At 43.9% G+C, this 21568-nt stretch overlaps 1 protein-coding gene across 2 annotated transcripts in view; it reads left to right on the top strand.

Moving 5' to 3' along the window:
- Stk32b (serine/threonine kinase 32B) overlaps positions 1–21568 on the top strand; it is a 244600-nt gene that overhangs the window by 78856 nt on the left and 144176 nt on the right. For both annotated transcript variants that reach the window (XM_031341920.1, XM_031341919.1), the window contains exon 3: positions 5588–5739. In XM_031341920.1, coding sequence (XP_031197780.1) covers positions 5588–5739 — 152 coding nt within the window. The remainder of the gene's footprint in view (positions 1–5587; positions 5740–21568) is intronic.

The following is a 21568-nucleotide window of genomic DNA, read 5'->3' as shown; positions in this document are numbered from 1 at the left end:
TCAGACGTGGTCTCAGGGTTTCAGGAGCCTGCTTGAATTCCCACAGGCCACTGAAGGCCTTTATGAACTACACAATTGTGTACTCATACTTTGTGTCTCAAATTTACTGCACACAGAAGAATTTCAGACCTTTAACTTTATGTTACTGATTTCACTGCTTGGAAGGATAATATTTGGGAGGTTTAACAGCATGCCCTATGTAATCCATTGAGATTCAGATGCTATTTATTGTCTTTGGACATTCCACTACCTTGATATCATGTAGATTCTCTCCTGGGGTGCAGGGTGAACTTGGAATGAATGACTCAGTTCAGATAGAGGGAGAGTAGTACACTCAGGCTTTCCCCCACTGTCTTGTATCTGCCTTGAACAGATACAGAGTGTGTGGCAGCAGACAGGGGTCTAATTTCTAACAGAAGAGCATCTGCGGATGCTAGGAGAAAACCAGAGCTCTTTAGTCCACTTCCCTGGCCCACTGTCTTATTGCTAGCATCTTTTACCACATCATTTCCCCCGGGAAGCTGTGTCAGTGGTGATTAACAGATGGGGAGGTGGAGAAATGAGGTTTGAGTTTTAAGTCTGAAGAACTAACTGAAATCTGCTTGTGCTTCATTTCCTGTATCTGCACAGGTGGGGTGGAACTTGTAACCATGGTAGGTTGAATAGCAATTTCTAAATTATGTTTTCTTGATCTTTAGAGTAGAGCAGTATTTGGAAATACACTAACAACTCCATCCCTGGGGCAACATTTCAAGACACCTACTTGGTATCTGAAAACTCAGTATTAAACCTTATATATACAAACTCGCAAACCTGCCTGTAATAGTTTACTATGTGAAGCCAATGCAGTGTGAAATTAGCAGCAATGATAAAACAGAACAATTCTAGGGACATTCTGTAGTGGAAGTTATGTGAATGAAGTCTTTCTCTTCTAAAGTTCATTAGTGTGGTGTATTTCACTTATTCTTGTGCAGACATGGATGATGTTATGTGAGGGAACTGGCATAGCTGTAGTGATGCATGCTGGTCCATAGGGGTCAGATGAACAAAACGAGTGTTACATGGCACCAATGTATCTCATCACCAAGAGGACTTCTGATTATGCCTATACATACTCCCTCCTCTACCTTTCTCTCCCACTCTCACCATATTTAACCCTTCCTGTTCCTTAATTTCCATTTCCCCTTTCACATCGCCTGCCATCTATCCCCCTTTCCTTTCCTTTCTCATGACCCCTTACAAGTTTTCCATATTCCATGGGTACTCCAATTTAAACATATACATTTAAATATTTAAAGCTAGCCTTCACACATGAGAATGTATGACACTTGTCTTTTGGAGTCATTTCCTCCATCAGAATGATTATTTTCAGCTCCATCCATTTACTTCTAAGTTTTATAATTTTATTTTTCTTCATGACTAAATAAGACACACACACACACACACACACACACACTTTTCTTTATTGATTTGCTAATTGATGAACATCGGGGTGGTTTACTGTTCCTGGCTTTTGTGAATAAAGCATCAATGAACATGGATATGCAAGTATCACTATAGTACAGAGTCCTTTGGGTATATTTCCAGGAGTGGTATAGGTAGTTGACGTGGTAAATCCATTTCTGCCTTTTTTTGGGAATCCTTTCCATAGTGGATGTACTGACTTTTACTTCTGTTGTTAATGAATGTGTTCCTGTTTCCCACATCCACATCAAAAACATTTGGATTTTGTTTTTGTTTGCATTTGTTTGTTTTAATCTTAGCTATTCTGACTTGTATAAGACAAAAATCTTAGATTTAATTTGCATTTCCCTGATGATTAACGATGCTGAAAAATTTAAAAACTATTTTCAGCCATGTGTATTGCATCTTTTGAGAACACTTTTGGTTTCATGGTCTAATTTTTAATTGGGTTGTTTATTTTCTTGCTGTTTAATTTTTTGAGATCTTTGTATATTCTAGATACTAATCCTCGGTCAGATGTATAGCTGATGAAGTCTTTTCCCCATTCTACTGTAGGCTGCTACTTCACTTGAAAGATAGTGTCTTTTGTGAATAGAGCTTTCACAAGACTTGATTATCAATTATTGTTCCTAATGCCTGCATGGCCAAGTCCCTTTCAGAAAGTTTGTTTCTTTTCTGTACTTATCAGTTGAACTGTTTCCACACTTAATCATCTATCAGGTTCAGTGTATCAGCTCTTATGTAGAGGTCTTTCATCCATTTGAAGTTGACTTTTGTGCAAGGTGAGACCATTGCCAAGCTATTTTTATTACCATAATTATATGATGTAATTTGAAACCAGAGACACAGATACCTCCAGCCATTGCTTGGAATTGTTTTGACTATCTTAGGTATTCTCTGTTTCCATATGAGTTTTGAGATTGTTTTTTTCAGTTTCTGAGACGAATTGCATTGTAATTTTGATAGGGGTAGAATTGAATCTATAAATTGCTTTTGGTACGATGACCATTTTTGTGTCACCAATCCTAGTATGAGTGTGAGAGGTCTTTCCATCTTCTGATGTCTTTTTTAATATCTTAAATACAAGTATTTCACACCTTTGGTTAGATTTTTTTCCAAGATTGTTTTGAGACTATTTTTTTTTTTTTTTGGTTTTTCAAGACAGAGTTTCTCTGTGTAACCGTGGCTGTCCTGGGACTCACTCTGTAGACCAGGCTGGCCTCGAACTCAGAAATCCGCCTGCCTCTGCCTCCCAAGTGCTGGGATTAAAGGTGTGCGCCACCACCATCCGGCCAGAGACTATTTTTAATATAATTTTCCCCTATTACTTTTCCAGTATATTTCTTCTTTTTACATAGGAAAGTTACTAATTTTATGTATTAATTTTGCAGCCTGTTACTTTGCTGAACATATTAATCAGTTATAGTTTTCTATCGGAATCTTTAAGGTATTTTATAGTTATATCATCTGCAAATGAAGGTACTTTGATTTCTTCCTTTCTATTTGTATCTTCTTTATATCTTCTTCAACTTGTCTTACTGTTCTAGCTAATATTTCAAGCACTACATTGATCAAAAGTGGGGGGAGTCTTGTTCCTAACTGCAGTGAAAATACTGAGTTTTTCCCAGCCTAACATGATGCTGGCTGTGAGCTTGTTGTAAATTTCCCTCATTGCATTGACATACATCCCCTATATCCCTAATTTCTCCAGGACTTTTATCATGAAGGGATGTTGACTTTCGTCAAGACCTTTCTGCATCCAGTGAAATGATAATGTGGTTTATGCTCTTGAGACTACTTATATAGTGGATTACAATCATTGATTTACGTATGCTGAACCAACCTTGAATATCTGGGATGCCATCAGCTTCATCATACTGAGCAATCTTTTAGAAGTTTCTTAAATATGATTTGCAAGTATTTCATTGACAATATTTATGTTCATATTTATCAGGGAGATTGACTTATAATTTACTCTCTTTGTTGGGGCTTTATATAGTTTTGTATTAGGGCAATACTGGCTTTGTAGAAGGAATTTGGAAGTGTTTTCAGGTTTGAAGTCTTGGTAGAAGGATTTTAATAGCCAGAGGCAGTGGACATCTTTAGGGAAACAATATTTCCAAAGCCAGATAGTATTACTATGCTCATAAACTCTAGCACCTGTGACTGAATACAGAAGAACAGCACAAGATCAAGCTAGTCAAACCCCCAACATGGATGTGGGAGGGGTTCACAAAGCCCCACCCATCTCTGGGAAGTGATTAGCAAGTAATGGTGCTATTGGGAGAAGAGTCAGTTTTCTTCAAGAATGTGGTTCCTGGATGCTATCTTGCTCCAGTAAACTGTTCTATACCCATCTACAGTAACTGGAGTCAGAGAGTTTTAAAAAAGAGCACAGGAGACAGAATAGTGGTGGTTGAGATAAAGAAGTTGGAGAGAAGGAAAAGGGATGGATTTGAAGAAACACATTATATGTATGCAGGAAATTCTCAAATAATATAAAAGGAAAAAGACCTTTGTGACTGCTATTGGTAGTGTAACACATACAGTGTGGATACTCTGAACAGGGTGGAGTGGGAAAGTGTGGGATGGTAGTATATTGAAATGATGGGCAGTTTAGGATCAATGAGTGATTTATCTATGAAGGTTTAATATTTTTGGTCCACTGTTGACTGTGGGCAACTGAAACCAAGTTTAACTGTTGATTTTTTTCTTGAGGTAGCTAAATGCCCTTTAAGAAGCACCTGATCGAGGCATGGCTCACTCGGGCTTAGAGTTAAAGATAATAAAATGCATTGAGGATAACAAGATCTAGAGGTAAATGGCTCCATGCTGGCAGGAGTAACTGGGACACCTCACATTTTAGACAAACAGGAAGAAAAAAGGGAACGGGAAGTATAATTGGGCTCTAAAACCTCCAGGTCCTGTCCTAATGATCCATTTCCTCCAGCAAGGCTCTACCACCTAAAGGTTCTACAATCATCTGAAATAGCACCACCTACTGGGTACCAAGTGTTTAAGCACATAAGCCCATGAGGGACATTCCATATTCAAAGCACTCTATCCTTGGTCTCCACACTGTCAACGGCTATCTCATGCTGAAAAATACATTCATTCAAACTTCAAAAGCCCTCATAGTCCTTCTCTGTTCCCACACTATTCAAAAGTCCAAAGTCTCTTCTGAAACTCAGTATACTCTAACTGTAAACCTCTATAAAATAAAGACAAAAATCCAGCCCCATACTTATACAAGGATCAGAGCAAACATTCCTATTCCAAAAAGAGAAGAACTGGAGGGTAGCAAGGAAGTATTGAACCAAAGAAAGTTGAAAAGTTTTCATTGCAAACACCAAGTCCTGAAGATCTTCATGAAGCACTTGAGCTGGTGTTGGTTGGGCTCCAGCAGGGTTGGGTTTCCCAGCCTTTTCAGTTCTGCTGCCTGTGGCACAGAGAATATGTTCTCTCTTAGGTTGGCTCCACTCTGTCCCTCCAGGTTTCCTCAAGTGTCCCAGGAATGAGGTCACTGGGGCAGTATGCACACACAAATATCAATGGTGTAATCCCAGGACAGGGTCAAAACATGCATGCCCAGGTGTGTCCTGTAGATGTATTTTCTGGGGAGTAAGGGTTTTTGTTGTTGTTGTTTTGTTTGTTTGTTTGTTTTATTTTATTTTTTTAAATTTTTTATTTTTTTTTTACCATCAGTGCACAATGTGCCTTGGGGTTGCAGCTTCTGAAATCTGAGGGGACATGTATCCCAGGGTCATGGTCATTGGCATGCATGCTTGAAACTGCAGTCACTAGTGCCTTTATTGGGCTGTGAACTTCTAGAGGACAGGGCTGTTCCTTCCATCTTCTGAATCTATGGCTGCATTTTCAGTGTTAGGTCAAGAGCCATTATTCACTGTCCACATTTAAGTGCTAAATCTGGTCTGATGGCTCCTTTGTAGATTCAGTGAGGCTTAGCCAATATGCTTTGCTAGCAAGTGGTTGGAATGAATGGAACCTGGGCATGGAATGGAGTGTCAGTGAGGGGTTGACACTCCATTTTTTTCTCCCCTCTCCCCTCCACCTATTCACTCTCCCCTTGTCCTGAGTGTCATTCCCTCTGGCTGTCTTGCAGGTATGCATCGTGCAGAAGCGAGACACAAAGAAGATGTATGCCATGAAGTATATGAACAAGCAAAAGTGCGTGGAGAGGGATGAGGTGCGGAATGTGTTCCGGGAGCTGCAGATCATGCAGGGATTAGAACACCCCTTCCTGGTGAACCTATGGTGAGTGGGAGGTGACCCAGCCCCCAAGAATTGGTGTCCTTACACTGCCAAAAAGGGAAGGGATCTAGGTGTCTGGGTTCATAACCTCCCAAGTATTCTCTAGGGTATGTTTGCTAATGAACCTTCAAGGATTCATTTTTACCCTATTCTCTGATTAAATGAACCAGAATTAAAAACAAATTTGTTTCTGTATATTTGTGGAAGTACATAGTAAATTTCATGAAATGCTAAAAGATGTCCTGAATCCAGTATTTTATAAAGTCCCACACAGCATCTTAATGGCAAGAAGGACTTGGAGCTCGTGTTTCACTCTAGATAGCATGGTTTCCTTGAATGGAGATGCTCAATTCCATCATTTGAATCTGATACCCAGTCTACTATAATCCATGTTTCTGGAATGTTCTCTCCATCCCCATCCCTGACTATTATTTCTATTTCAAATTTGCATCCTAGAAATGTTAACCTGTTGATGGTTCCCTGTCTCTGGATGTTTGTACATGGTACCTCCTTTTGCTAAGTTAGTCAGTCACCCTAAAGTTCTCCACTGTCCCCAAGACTTCACATGTGCATTCCAAGTGCCCTCATGAATTTCTTCCTATTAGTCTATTATGCACATCTTACAAATGGGGTTACTCATTCATGTTACTTGTGAGCAGACAGAAGGAACTTGAAGGCAGGCTATCTGCCTTCATGGCTTCCACCTAACTCTTTGACAGCAGTTCCTGGCTTTATCAGTTTCCCTCCCAATCTTCTCCTTGGCATATTACCTCCTTCTGGTTATCCTGTAAGGCCTTCTTGCCCTCTTAGGAGTCTGTGTAGTCCAGAGGTGCTTGCTGGGTTCATAAGGACTCTGTGCCTTGTATTAGCTGTATGCTGGCTCCAGAGTTCATTTCCTGGAGGATAAATTACTGCAGCTTTGAGAAGGCTTGCTCTCATTGCTCTTCCCCACTGACAGGCTCTGTGATTGGCACCAGTGGAAGCCTAGCATTGATTAGTTTCCATGACAGCTTTGTCTCTGTGGAATGAATGATCTGTGCTTCTGAGCTGTGATAACCCAAGCCGAGCTGTCAAGTGCAATATTTTCACCTGTGTAAAGTGAAGCTGTGTCTGCTCTCCTGGGATTAAGACAACCCCAGTGAAGAAGAAAGAGGAAGAAAAATTGCAAGATAAAGAGTGGGGGTAGTACAACCCCTGGGGGAGCCCTGAGTTGGGGCAAAATGAAGGAGGGGGATAAGATGGGGGATCACCTAATGTTCTTCCTCCAAGCTTTATCTCAGTAGATCTAATCCCCTACAAATGCCATCAAGTAGGTAGTTGTGCACCAAGGGGTCCCAATCCAGACCCCAACTTTGATAAAGACATGGAGGGTCAAGAGATAGATGAATTATTTGATAACCTGACAGGACTGTGTGCTTCCAGGAAGAAGAGAATGAGAGCCACAAGACAGGGTAAAGGAAGAGAGAAGAGAGGGGGAGGAGATGAAGGAAAGGGAACAAGAATGCATGATGGAGAGGGGAAGAAGGGACAGGGAACATGAATACATGATGCTTATTCTGTCTATGAGACAGGAGGGAAGCCAGCATCCTCACCAGAACTGACCACACTGGCTGCCTGACCCTGCAATTCCATCCTCTAGAGCTGGGAGGAGTAAACAACCCAGTACATAGCACTTGTGTGGCAGCTTGGCTTATGAAGACACAGGTTTTGAAAGCAAGCCCTCTTGTCTATCTGCATCTATTTTCTCATCTGCAAAGTCAAAACGATAGGATGGTGATGTCATGGTGTTGTTTACAAACTAAATGAAGTGATAATAAATATGCAACCTACTCTTGATTTGACAGGGCTATCCCTTCCATCACTGGTCTCCATGGTCACCAGAGTTCCTCCTTCCAGACTGGCTCACTGAGCATCCCTCTATTGTGTCATTTCCCATCTTCATGCATGGCTCCATGTCTTCCCCTCTCTTACAGCATTGTACAGGAAGACTTTGAAAGATGTACCTCGACTCTTGGGTACCAGGGTGTTGTTGGCTTGATTAAAAGTTAGTGAGTAGGCAATTTATTTGCATTTTCAAAATGTTCTTGAAGTTTATTTCCATCAACCTCATGGTCTGTATTTATTTACTAGACTTACTGTTAAGATGTGTTGTAGAACTGGGTAAGGAAGACACTCACCAGTCTAGACAAAACAGCCAGTCTAGACAACAGGTGTGAGTGAGCACCTTACAGCTTAGGAAGGTGACAGGTCCTGAACTTAGTGTTAATATGTGTCATAACAATGTTTCTCGAACCTTCTATGAGTAGACATAAGACAAGCCAAGACACAGATGTCCATATGCCACCCTAAGATCTCTTATTAAAACAAGATTGTGAGAATCATTTAGAGAGAGAGAGAGAAAGAGAGAGAGCTGTTCTGAGTGAAGCAGGAAGATTCAGGCACTGAGGAAAGGACTGGAAGCCCCTAAGAACCTGTTTGTCACAAAGGATCTGTCCCTTATAGAAGAGTGCCACTGGTTTTCTCAGAAGTAATCCCAGATAGCTCCCCAAAGTGATGTGTGCATGCACACTCGCTACTGCCTATAGGGGGCTTGACCTAATGTTGCTTGTATTCTGATGTTAATTTAGGTCCCCAAAATTGTTCACATGAGAGAGTCAGCATGTCCACTGAGGTTCTGATTGGTAAATAAAGATGCCGACAGCTAATGGCTGGGCAGAACAAACAGAAGTGGGACTTAGGATTCAGGCTTGAAACTGGGAGAAGAAGGAGGAAAGAAAAGATCAGCCATGCCAGGGGAAGAGAAGGAGAGGAGAGACACCATGCCTGAGAAGAGTGGAGGACAGGGAGGCATAGCCAGCATGTGAAGGAGCCAGGAGAGTGCGGCCCAGTTGAGCAGCCCTCTGGATCCAAGGCAGCAAAGGTAGAATATAGAATTTAGTAAGTAGTAACTTGGGATTATTGGCAGGAGGAGGATTAACCACGTGGGGGTTAGGGAGTGGGCCAGCTGTTGCACTAAGGCATATCAAAATATAAAAGCTATGTGTATGTGTTTCATTCAGAAACATAAAACATTGGGATGAGTAGCGAACCCGCTGCCAGGATTTATTTAATTGATCAATTCAACAGCCGCCAATCTGTCTGACAGAGCATATCTTCCCAAATGCAGATCTGACTTGTGGATGAAGTATTGCTGTGGCTCCCCAAAGTCTACAGAACAATGTCTACCAAGGCCGGGCTTTGATGATGTCCAGTCTATCCCCCATTTCTGTTCTCATCATCTTGGTACATTTTTCTGCTGCTATCCTGTTGGTCTCTAAGTGGTAACTGAGGCTGCTTTGCTCACCTTTCCAGGCCCTCATACACCTATCCCTCTGCTGGAACTCCACTAGTCAGGGTTTTCCAAGAATGCCTGCTCTTTCTCCTGCAATCCTTCATTTAATAGGCAAGTGTTCACTGGACTCCTGGTGGAAGCCAGGCACTGTCCTGTTTCCAAGCACCCAGAGATGGTATAGCTCTCCATCCTCCCAAGGATGCTTAGCTGTTACAGGAAAGGGCAGCGATATTGAGTTCATCTGCCTTCTCCATTAGCCATGCTCTACTGGAGGAACCCAGGTATCCTTCTTCTTTGGGCCTCCAATGTCTGGTACAAAGGGAATTCAGTACTGCTATGTTTGCTAGGTGCTGTAGTAGATCAAAGTGCCAGAACTGAGTCCAACCATCACCCCTATCTTCCTGGCAGAGGAGAACAGTCAGTCTCACATTGGAAGCACCATGCTACAACTCTCCTCCCTCAGTGGCTCTCACTCTTTCTCTCTGGTATCCCTATCATTTCTAAAATAGTAAGATTCCAAACACCTACCATGTCCTGGGGACTGGGCATCCCCACATAGAAGGACAATGCTGGTGAGGTTTTTACAACTCTAACTGTGATGTCATTGGCTTCTATGCATCTAAAACACTCTCATCACCGTGGTAACCTCTGACATCAGAGGAAGAGGTTATGCTACCTTGCCTAGGGTTCTTTCTCATCTTGAACTATCCTGGCGTGTACAGTGTCCTTGGTGTCTTTGGTTCAACCTATGAGGATCCCAGGTTTTCATTCTTGTTGCAATGGTCAGGGGCTGCTATTCTCAATGGGGAGAGGGGCTCTGAGTGTGAGCCACATGGCTCACAAGATGCACCTTGACAATCAGAGAGCTGTGTGAGAAGCCAATGGCCACACTGCAAATCAAGACTCAGGAGTGGTAAAGCTGGGCCAGGGGGATTGGCTACATAAGTCAGGAAATTACTGAGGGACCCAACAGCCTACCAAGGAGCAAGACAAGAGTCTTGTGCACAAGCCAGGACTCTCAGCATCCCCTGGCTCTGTTGAGCTGCCATGCCATGGCACCTTCATGCAGATTTCTCTACTTTCTGTGTTTTCCATGTGTTCTTCTGTAACTAAATCTCATAATTAATGATGCCTCATGTATGTATTTGTTACTTTCTCCCTTGTCGTGGCCAAATAGCAGATGAAAGCAACCAAAAGGGGGAGGGATTAGTTTTGGCTCATAGTTTGAGGAATTACAGTCTGTCATGGGATGGAAAGATGGGAATTGGGGCTGTGTCTGAGGCAGTGGGCACTAGTAGCATGACTTGTTACATCCTAGTAGATCAGGAAGCAGGGAATTCCGTGGGATCCAGGGACAGGCTATAGCCCATACAATTCCCTCCCCCTCCCCCAGACTCTTACTTGCTTCAGTTCGGGATCAACATCTAAACACCCCACAACAGCACCATCAACTGGAAAACCCAGTGTGCAAGCAAACCCAGTGTCCATGGGGACACTTCACACTGAGATCACTTCACACTGAAATCACTTCACACTGAAATCATACCACCATGCTTTTTCTACCATTGTAGTGGCAGTGATTTGTCACCATTTATGGAGTGAGGCTCTTTCTCTTTGATCTCAGTGTATCCTCAATACTGTTTTATGAGATGGACATTTCCATCTCCAGCTTACAGATGGAGAGACTGAGGTCAGGCGTTTGAATTATTCACACAAGATTACAAGCTCATCCAAGGCAGAGCTGACATGAGAAGAAGGAGTACAATAATAAATTTTTAACCAGCTCTCCTGGGGTAGGGAAAAGGAGACAAGCCCTGGTTCCTAGTGTTTTCTATTCTCTGAGGAGTAAAGGCATCCATTGTTTATTTAATTCTAACAAGCTGGTGTCAGATATCTTGAAATTTTTCTGAAAAAGTTACAGTTGATTTTTGGTAACAATGTAAGCTGGCTCCTGACTGACTATCCTACTGGGCTCAAATCTTACATAGGATCTCTCATCATCTAGGATCCCTCAGCTTCTCTCTGCAAGTAGGCTCATAGCTAAGCCTCTAAAATATCAAGATGAGAGAGGAATGAGTTTTAACACAAGAGGAAAAGGATGATGAGTAGAGCTGAGCAGAGTAGCGGAGTCTGGAAATGGTCCATGTTCTTGATGGGTGCATAGCCTTTCAAAGGCCTGTTTTCTCACCTGTGGAATGGGGAGAATGCCCAGCCTCTCCTGTGTTCTACAAGGCACAGACCAACTGAAATCCAGGGGATGACATCCTTTTGGAAATTCTGAAGTGCTGTGCCATGTATATTTCACACTTCTTTGAGAAAGCATGAAGCATTGATAACAATCTATACATTTTCTGACAATTTATATGCACGAAATTGACGGGAGGAGGTGGCCAGTGTGTAGATAAAGCCCATGGATGTTCAGCGATCAAGAGATTTTATGTTAAGCTCATATGCCAAGAAGCACCAAAATTGCACTAGAATGTGATGCATTTTAACTCGAAGCCCTCGCCTACTTGAACCAGTGATCCAGGACAGTAGGGTCCTGGATCCCTGGGTTTCACAGTCCTGTGACAGCCTCCCTCCATCCCCACATCCACGCACCCTCTTCCCACAGACATTTATCTTTGATGCTTCCTCTGCCTGAGGTGATTTTCTGAGGACACCTGGGAGAGGATCCCTCTGAAAATTTCACATCTTGACCCTCACCTGGATTTTTAATCCAGCCAAGCCTCCATCACAGTTAGCATCTCGTCTCTACAGCTTCTGATTGTTAAGGGCTGAGTAATCCAAGGGCATGGCACTAGATCTGCTGAGGGATGCTGGGAGTGTGGGAGAGGAGACTGGGAAGTGAGACAGGAAGCTACTGGCTCAGATCTCCTTTCCCTCTTTTATATGTTTCTCCCCATGACATCATGGGCAGCCCTCACCTAACTATAAATACCTCCCAAAGGCCCCTGCTCCCTACCCCACTAAGACAGATCTGGAGGCTGAGTCTTTGACCCATGACTTTGAGGGACCCACTCAACACAGCAGCATCCGATGGGACTGCACCATTTTCTCCCTGCATTGTTGATTGTGAACCATGTGATGTCAGGCACTGCTCCTTCTGAGGCTTAGCTGCCCCTTCCTGAGAAATGATGGGGTATGCTGTGACGTGGCAAACAGGCACATGGGTGAGCACTGCCCTGAACTTTGCTGGTCTCTTCAGTGCTTCCTCTCTGAGACTGATTACTAAGAGCACAGTGGGGTCTCCCTTTCTATCTCTTTGTGTCTGCAGACTTGTATTGCTCGCTTGCACCATATCTCAGTTCTCCTTACATACATCTCCAGCTTTACGCCCATACAAAGTTGAAAGAAAAGGAACACAGTGAACACACTTGGGTTTCCTTAGATGAAAACTGAGCCTTAGAGTATGGGGGAAATCCCCTGGCATGTCCATTGTCGTGCTTTTGTTTTATTCCCAACTCTGAGCAGAGTCTACCTCACTTCTGTAGATGCCTCTCACCCAACAGCTTGCAGATTTGGGTGGGAGAAGTAGAAGGTGTATGGACATATTCCATGGCACCTTCAGTGATTGGGTTTATCCATGGCATTATCACACTGGGCCCTGCCCTACATGGAACAGCTACTACCAGTGCCTTAGGGGACCTCACATCTGAACTTAGGTTCTTATTTTGAGTCTTATCACTGATCTCATGTAAATTAGAAGAATTTTTGTAGATGGTGGCATGAGGGTCATTGTCACCAGTAATATGTGAGGACTTTAGGATATTTGCTGGTTCTGAAGCAAGATGTGCACCAGGCATGTCCCTCCTTGCCCCCTCTTGGGGTACATGTGTGCACACTCTGATCTCTCTCAGACTGTCTTTCATGGGTCCATCAGAAGATCTTAAAGGAGAGCCAACAGTCATCCTGCTCCTCTGTGGGGCCACCTGGCTTCTGGATTCATGAATATCACTTGGCTTCATACAGTTCCTGGGCATCCCTGTCATGTTGCCCTGTGTTGTAGAGTGGTGTCCTCTAAGCAAAATAGCCACTATCTTCATCACATCATCTGTGCTTGCTTCTAAGAGTCCATCATAATTAGATCTATTTATTGATTTCCTTCAGAAGAGAGGGAAGGGGGTATTGGATCCTCACCTGAGATTCCAGCTGCTCTTCCCTGCAATTTATATGTAATTCTGCCATAATTACATGTGCCCTCCATCTTGAGGGAGGTGAAAATGGTATAGATTGGGGATGCTAACTGAAGGGGCTCCATCTATATGGTAACGCTAGGCAAAGACTTTCCAGTGCCTCTGTAACCCAAACAAACTCATTGGTCCTCCAGGGAGACCATTGGTGGGATCAGTTTTTAGGTTTGTTGTCAGGACTTTATAAGAAGGGGTTTGTGGATGTTTCTATAAGGGGGGGATGAGGCAAGCTGGAATCTGATAGGACATTTTACAAGTGCTATGTTTCCTATAGGAAATCTCTATAAGGGGTGGAGGTTCTCTACATCTCCCTAGGAAAGGAATTCTGAAAACACCCAGTTTGGTCCAGCACAATCCATGCTATGTTGTAAGCTGGTATGCCCACTCATTTCCTTAAGGGTACTTCTCATCACCAGAGGAAATGTAAGCTCCTGGGGCAGTGCTATGGTTGTCTTGCCTCCACATGTTTCCAGGACCTGAAGGAGTGTCTGTCACATCCACCTGACTGTACTTGTCATATTGAATCACATTCTTGCATGTGACCCCTGGCTCGGGATACATGTATTTAGGAAGCCCACAAGGAACTGGGATCTGCTTTTTCCAGAGGGCTGGGTGACTCAGGGAAGACAGAATCTTAGCTTTGCTATCCTCAGTCTTAGCTCCAGTCAAAGACCACTTTGTATGGAGGTGAATTTTTTTTCTTGCAGTTCAAGTCTCAGGGCAACTGACTGAAGAACTTTGATGCATCCCCATCTCAGGAATTCTCAGTCTTCCTTGTAATTCTTTAACCCATTCTTCATACTAGATGCCTGTTTTCCTTAGCAGCTTGTAGACTTTGGTCTGTCAATGTCCTAGATGGATCTATGGCTAAGTAATCACTAAGAAGTAAGGAACACTTAAAAAAAAAAAAAGTCCCGTCAGATCCCGCTTGCCACTGTCTTTTAGCAACCTCTCTCATTCCTTCTGATCCCAGCCACCAGCTACTCCCTGGCATGTTCCCACCAGCAGAGTGGCAGAAATGAACTTGTGAAGTGATGCTCTACCACAATCATTATGACTGACTCCTTAACGTCTAAGGGCAGGCTGTGAGATGACCTGATGGCACAGGGACTCACTTGCCCTCACGAGCTTTGTTTGGCCACATGAATTGCCTACACTGTTAGGGACATTACAATATCATTATTGATGTCCTCTTTATCTATAGGAACCCATAGGTGAGGAAGCGGCTTCCATTGTCTTCAACTGAAGGCAATTATAAACCCATACCCCACGGAATGACAGGATGTTATTCAGTTCTCCCACCTGTCACAGCTCTGAGCCAAGTTCAAGCCCTCCACTCACTGACACAAAGACTAACATGGAACAGGAAGTTGATTGGACCAGGTCAGCATCAATCCAAGATGGCCCTTCCTGTAATCAGACAGACATGGGATTCAAATGGGAGTGAGCGGCTTGTCCTTGCATTCAGTAGCATTTAATATGTTGAAGGCAATTGAGGCTCAGCTGCCCTCTTGCTGGTGGCACAGGCAGAACATAGGACATTCATATAGCATCAGTTATTGGGAGCAGGATCCCACCCTCCAGAGCACTCTTAACTATTCCTTTCTTCCTTTCTTCCTCTCTTTTGCTTCCATTTCTTTCCTATCCAATACTTCTGTTTTGAAACTTGAAGCTACAAATGCAATTTTTTTTGACAAGGTGTAAGAGAGAACGAGGGTGTAGGGACTACACTTCTGCCAGGTACCTGTGCGTGTTTCCTATGGAGTAGTATAGGTGGGCTTGGTGGCAGAGCATATTCTATAGGGGGTTTGTGAAAATAACAATGGCAGATATCACAGTGCCTGGAGGTCTCCACCTTCCTTCTGCATGTCAGTTTTTCCCCTTTGTGCTTGGAGTGGCTGACCTGTGTCCAGCAAGACACCCCTGGAAAGGCCCTCATGAAGTCAGTGCAGAGGGAGTATATGAGCCAACCATGGCTGCATTTCAAAAGCCCTGGTGTGATTTGGTGCAAATCCTTAGGTGTCAGTCACAGTCTGACATGAGCAGCTTTTTGAAGCATACTGCGAAACTGCATGTCAGAATCTGCCTCAAGAGCCTCCTGTAGGGACGCCTCTGTTGCCAGCTTCTGGATAAGGAGGGAAGAGACTGGACTTTAAAAGTTGTTTTCATTTTTTTTGATTCTCAGCCTCAGTGGGGATTCTTAGCATAATTCAAGCCTTCAGACCATGAGACCAGTCTCTACTGATCTGAATTGGGTCCCTGCAGTGGTTTTCAATAGAAATGGCTCCGATAGACTCATGTGTTTGAATGCTTGGTCACCAGGAAGTGACACTATTAGAAGATGTGGCCTCGTTGTAGTAGGTGTGGCCTTGTTGGAGATGGTGTATAGCTGGGAGTAGGCTTTGAGGGCTTAGTGTGTCTCAGTTTACTTCCTGCTCCCTGTAGTTGCAGATGTAGAACTCTCAACTCCTTCTCTAGCATCATGTCTGTCTGCACGGCGCCATGTTTCCTGCCATGACCATAATGGACTAAACCTTTGAACCGTAAGCCAACCCTAATCAAATGTTTTCCTTTGTAAGAGTTGCTGTGATCACAGTGTCTCTTCACAGTGATAGAAATCTTAAGACAGTCCCCGAGGACACAAAAGAGAAGCTACTGTGTGTCGCTCTGGGGGAAGTGGTCCATTAGGCAGGACAGAGAGGTAGAAATAACCCTCCTGATCCACCATGAACATTGAGCCTGGGCCTCCATATTTACACTTGATGTCATGCTCTGTCCCCAACAGACAAAGAGGAGGAAGGAAGGATCAGGCAGAGGTAGCAGTGTGTCCAGATGTGAGAGCTTGGCCTTCACACCACATTCCCCAGTTGGCAGGGATGTGACTCTGGTTGTTTGGAGACAATAGCTGGTCTGTGTGTCCTGCCAGGTACAGCAGTTATAGGAGATGGGTCACTCCTGTCGTTTCCTCCTAATTATGTGCTTTTGTGTGAGGTTCAGTGAGAGGGAAAATCAACCTACATGCTTCTGGAAACTTCCATCCTGTCCACACCTGCCAGGTCTGCAGAGCAGGAGTAATATGATTCTGATGAGCCATGTGCAGACCAGAGTGTGGGTCTGGATGTCAATCTCAAGGGATTTTCAATCTCTGGGCTTACAGGCATCCTCCGTGTGACATTACAAAGCATGTCAGGAGCTTGGGCTACATCCACCAAAGGTCCAGCTAGAGGCAGGCAGAGGAAATGAACAGGGTTTTAATTAAAGTGGTTATTTGTGCAGAAACAACCTACAAGCAGAGGGCTTGTGTTCTCAGTACTCAACAGGAAGCAGAGAGCCTGATAAGGTGTAGACAGATCAGGTGCCTCACCTGTTTTAATGAGTATAACAAGTATAATAAGTGTCTGTCATTACAACATCTTCACTATATGACCACGTAGTCTTTTTTTTTTAGTTTTTTTTGTTTATTAGATATTTTCTTTATTTATATGTCATATGATTTCTCCTTTCCCAGTTTCCCCTCCAAAAATACACCAAAACCAAAAAGCAACAAGAACAAACCCCTGTTGATCCCCTCCCCCTGCTTGCCACTCCACCCTCTCCCACTTATTGGCCTTGGCATTCCCCTACACTGGGGCACAGAATCTTCACAGGGCCAAGGGCCTCTCCTTCCATTGATGACTGACTTTGCAATCCTCTACTATACACATGTTGCCAGAGTAATCAGTCCTACCATGTGTACTCCATGGTTGGTGGATGAGTCCCTGGGAGCTCTGAGGGTACTAGTTAGTTCATATTGTTGTTTGTCCTAAGGGGCTGCAAACCCTTCAGCTCCTTTGGTCCTTTCTCTAACTCCTTCATTGGGGACTCTACTCAGTTCTATGGATGGCTGTGAGCCTCTACTTCTGTATTAGTCAGATACTGTCAGAGCCTCTCAGGAGACAGCTATATCAGGCTGGATTGTCCTTCCTTCAATCTCTGCTCCATAGTTAGTCTCTCCAACTCCTTCTGTGGGTATTTTGTTCCTCCTTTTAAGAAGGAATGAAATGTCCACATTTTGGTCTTCCTTCTTCTTGAGTTTCTTGTGGTTTGGACCACATAGTCTTGAACATCTGAAAATGCACTGGAACTGTGTGTGATGTTGAGCTGGCATCTCCAGTTTCACTTACTCTGTAAACCTGCTCCTCAGGTGCATCCACATATCTCTCTTGCATGCTCCAAATTAGTGGAACTGGCTTAAAGAAGATTTTCATTCTGTTCTCTTTAAATTTATTTTTTTCCCCTTCTCTTTGCTTTTCCAAGTGGTCCAAGCTTTAAGACGTTATTAAGCCAGGCAGTTTGGCACTGCATCCCATAGTCAGGGCCTTCCTCACAGCCTCTAAACCCAGCTGTGTCCTAAGGTTGTTCAGGTCTCTTTCTCAAGAGGATTCCCTTCCACTGCCATGAGCTCCTACTTGTACCAGATAATGCCCAATGCCCCATTTGCAAAGCTTCCCCAAGTTCACCCAAGGATGTCAAGAAATTCAGTTCTTGGGGATGGGGTGGGGTGGGGAGGAAATCAATAGTTCCTAGGAAACTGGGACTGTTGAGGGTATGTGTGTTGCAGTATATAGTATGTGTGTGTGTGTGTGTGTGTGTGTGTGTGTGTGTGTGTGTGTGTTAATCCTGGAGGTCAGAAGTACATACACATCAGGTGTCTTATTTATTTCTACCTTAATTTATTTTACTTTTTGAGACATGCTTTCATTGAAATTTCCAGTTCAGCTAGACTAGCTGGCCAGTGAGCCCCAGGGATCCTCTGATGATCTCCATGCCTGGCTTCTTCTGTGGGTGCTGGGAGCCAAACTCAGGTCCAGGTCTCCAAAGGGGTCGAGGAACCTGCAAGAGGTGGGACCAAGTGAGATGCCTTTGTGTTACCAGGACAGAATCTTGATAGGACTGTAGGACCCTAGTCCCTGCCTTTACTATGTCTCTTCTTCCTTGCAAACTGGACTTTTTTTTTCAGTGCCTTGGCCTCCCATGACCCTCCTGTCACAAAGCGACAGGACTGACTTATCATGCACAGGATCCTCCAAAACAACCCTTTTCTCTTTCTTCTCCAAGAACCTTAGCCTTTGCTATAATAATGGAATGTTGATCCATTTAGACATCCTCTCTGCCTTCTGGCTTCAAGGAAGAAGAAAGGAAGCAGCAGGAAAGGAGCGAGCCACAGCTGGGAGGCTGCCTGGTGCCCTGCCGGCAGAGAACTGCAGATGAGAGGCTTAGATCTGAATCTCAGGTCACCAACCACAGGATTTTACACAATGAGCTGAGTCTCATTTACACAGTGTATGAAATAGGAATGATGTCCAGTTCTCAGATTAAGGTGCCAGTGCCTGACGGCTCCTGCCACTTGACCAGCTGAAGTGCCCCTTGCTTCCTGAATGCTTATGGGTCTACACGTCCTGCTCTCCCTTCTCAGGCTTCTTCTGCTTGGGATTGTGATTCCTTGCTCTGAATTCGGTATATCTATTTTTAACATTAATTTGTTTGTAGGTGATGTCGAGAGCCACCCACAGTCATTTATAAATTTGCCAAGAGAGCTGGACACGATAGCTCTATTTTTAAAGTGGTTGCAAGTGCGAGGAGTTGTTTATGAGGTAGCCTTGGTGCCCAATTCCACCCACATGTCACTCCTCTTGAGGGCTTGGGTGATGAGCAGGTCCTCAGGGATCCCATGGCAGATGGAAGAGAGTTCTTTATTAGTGTATCAGCAAACACCCCACACCTCATTGCGATTGCCTGCCAGTAGCAAATCTGGAGGACTTGGCGTGGCCCCAAAGCTGGAGCGGGCCTTTCTTCTCCAAGTCAGGTCCAATTGTAGAGATGCATGAGTTCATCTATATCAGTAGGAATGGAGATCTGGGGTAAACACTCAGTCAGATCCCTCTCCCTGTGCCCATGAACTGGAGTAGCTCTCAAACTGTGGTCCTGGAATTTGTCCCTAGGTTGCATTGCTCTGAGCCCTGAGAACAGGTACCAATTATCAAAGACTCCCATGGCGACTCTGAAGTCAGAAACTACTGAGCCATGCCCCCTCCCCCCAGGGTAGAATGAGCAGAATGGTTTCAGGTAGAGGCCAGGCTGTTTTTGGACCTCTTCCATGGAGAAAGAGGTGGTAAGAAAGTGCACCAAGGCTTGCTCCCTCGAGGTTGTGGCTTCCACTCATCAGCATATTGATGGCATCCTTTATTGATGGGGTGGGAAGAGGCACAGATATTCTTGGCAGGATGGCGGAGGAAGGAGCCAGTAGGAAATCCTCCTTGGAAAAAAATCAGCTTTACCCCTAGGTGTACTCACACCCATGTCCCCACCTAAGTCCAAATTCCCCGCTGTGTCTATACTCTTGCATCTGCTGTTGCTATAATGTATAACTGCACCTCACCTAGCCCCACAGACCTGAGGCTATCCCCGATGAAAGATTGAGTGGGCAGAATATGAAGAAACAGGCCTGTCTTGCTTTAGCAAAATCCTACTTGACATCTGTGTACACCATACCCTGCTCTTAAAGTATGGGGGAGGGTGAGCACAGAATTAGAGTATTGCTCTGGATAAAGCTGCGACAGCTTCCTTCTGCTGCTGCTTGAATGGATGGGCCAGAAACATGAACCATCACCACCTGTGGCATTTGTGGTCCCCAAGACCTGGTGATCTGCAAGGCATACTCCCTGAACTTTAGTCTCTGTTGTCTGTGATTTTAGGAACCCTCTGGAAATCTTAGGTAAGATGCTGCTGCTGCTGCTGTGTGTCTTAGCAGTGACAGCTTGCATGTGGTGCCAGTCACACAGTGGGTATTGGCAGAACTGGCTAGTTGCCTAACCTCAGCTCAGCATGCACCCAGCAGCTACAGAGCCTTTGCTAGGAAAGTGGATTAGTTCCTTTCTGTTGCTGTAATAAAATACCATGGCCAAATCCAACTGTTGGAAGACAGAGTTTATGTTGGTGTCTGGTTCCAGAGGGATCCGTCCATCATGGCAGAGCAGCATGCAGCTAGCAGCAGGTATTGTATTGGCTGGCAGCAGGAGCAAGAGGCTGAGAGCTCACATCTATACCCTCTAGCAAAACGGCATCATGAAATCTCCCCAAAGAGCACCACCAACTGGACAGCAAGGGCCCAAATACTGGAGCCTATGGGGGACATTTCTCATCACACTCCACAGCGTGGCAAAGCTATGGGCTTCAGTAAATGAGAAAAACTAGAGATAAGAGTCTTAAACAAGTATGTCAACCTCTGCCATCTCATATCACTCATCTGAAGAAAAGATATGCTTTCTGGTTGCAGTGATTCCATGATCACACAGTGTTCAAGACGCAGAAGCTTAACAGAACACCATCTATCCATCCCAGTGTCCTTGAGTCCATCTCCTTAGACTACCTTCTAGTGATATTTTTAAGCTCTGAGCAATTACATCATGTAATTTTGTTGTGTGGCACACAGTAAAGAATTAAATCATTTTTCATTGTAACCTAGAAGTTCTATATGTTCATTAATATTCGTAACACCTTATTAATTAAATTTGTGACCTAGTGTACATAATTCTTTCTTATTACTCTCACTACTGCCATCTTTCATCTCCCTCCCTCACACATCTATCAACTCCCCCTCCCTACCACTACAGATTCTTTCTCTGTGTCTCTTTTGTTGTATGACTCACTGAGTTTAACCAGTGCCATCAGTGTGAGCATGGCTTTTGAACTAGTGACTAGGGTCTGGTAGGTTGGTAGTGGGTATGCAGCTGAAGATAATGACTCCCCTGCTTCTCAGAGGAATTCAGCCCATTGAGTCTTTGTTATAACCAGTCTTGTACAAGCCCAGTGCATGTAACCACAGCTACTGTAAATGGATGATTGCAATGGATGCATCATGCCTAGAAGATGTCATGTTGTGCCCCTCCTCCCTGTCTTTCAGCTCCTACATTCTTTCTACCCTCTCTTTGCTGACATTCCCTTACCTGCCTTAGAGATTGTGTCATATTTGTCTGGTTTAAGGCTGAACTATTAACCGACATTTATTCTCAGCACCTTGAGCATCCATCTTCTGTATTTCCTGTCATTCAATACAAAGAGAGGCTTCTGTGAATAAGACTGAACATAACATTTGTCTAGGGATATGAACATAAATATTTAGAAGGAAGTTTGACATTATTTTAACTTAGCTATATATGTATACATACATATATAATATATATGTGTTTATAATATATATTTACATATATAATGTATATAATATATTAGTATATTATATATTAATGTATATTACATAGTTATATATTAT

The sequence above is a fragment of the Mastomys coucha genome, unplaced genomic scaffold (genome assembly GCF_008632895.1).
Source record: "Mastomys coucha isolate ucsf_1 unplaced genomic scaffold, UCSF_Mcou_1 pScaffold22, whole genome shotgun sequence".
NCBI classification, from domain to species: Eukaryota; Metazoa; Chordata; class Mammalia; order Rodentia; family Muridae; genus Mastomys; species Mastomys coucha.
Note: the sequence above shows the minus strand (reverse complement) of the source record. Positions and strands in the feature narration are given on the sequence as shown.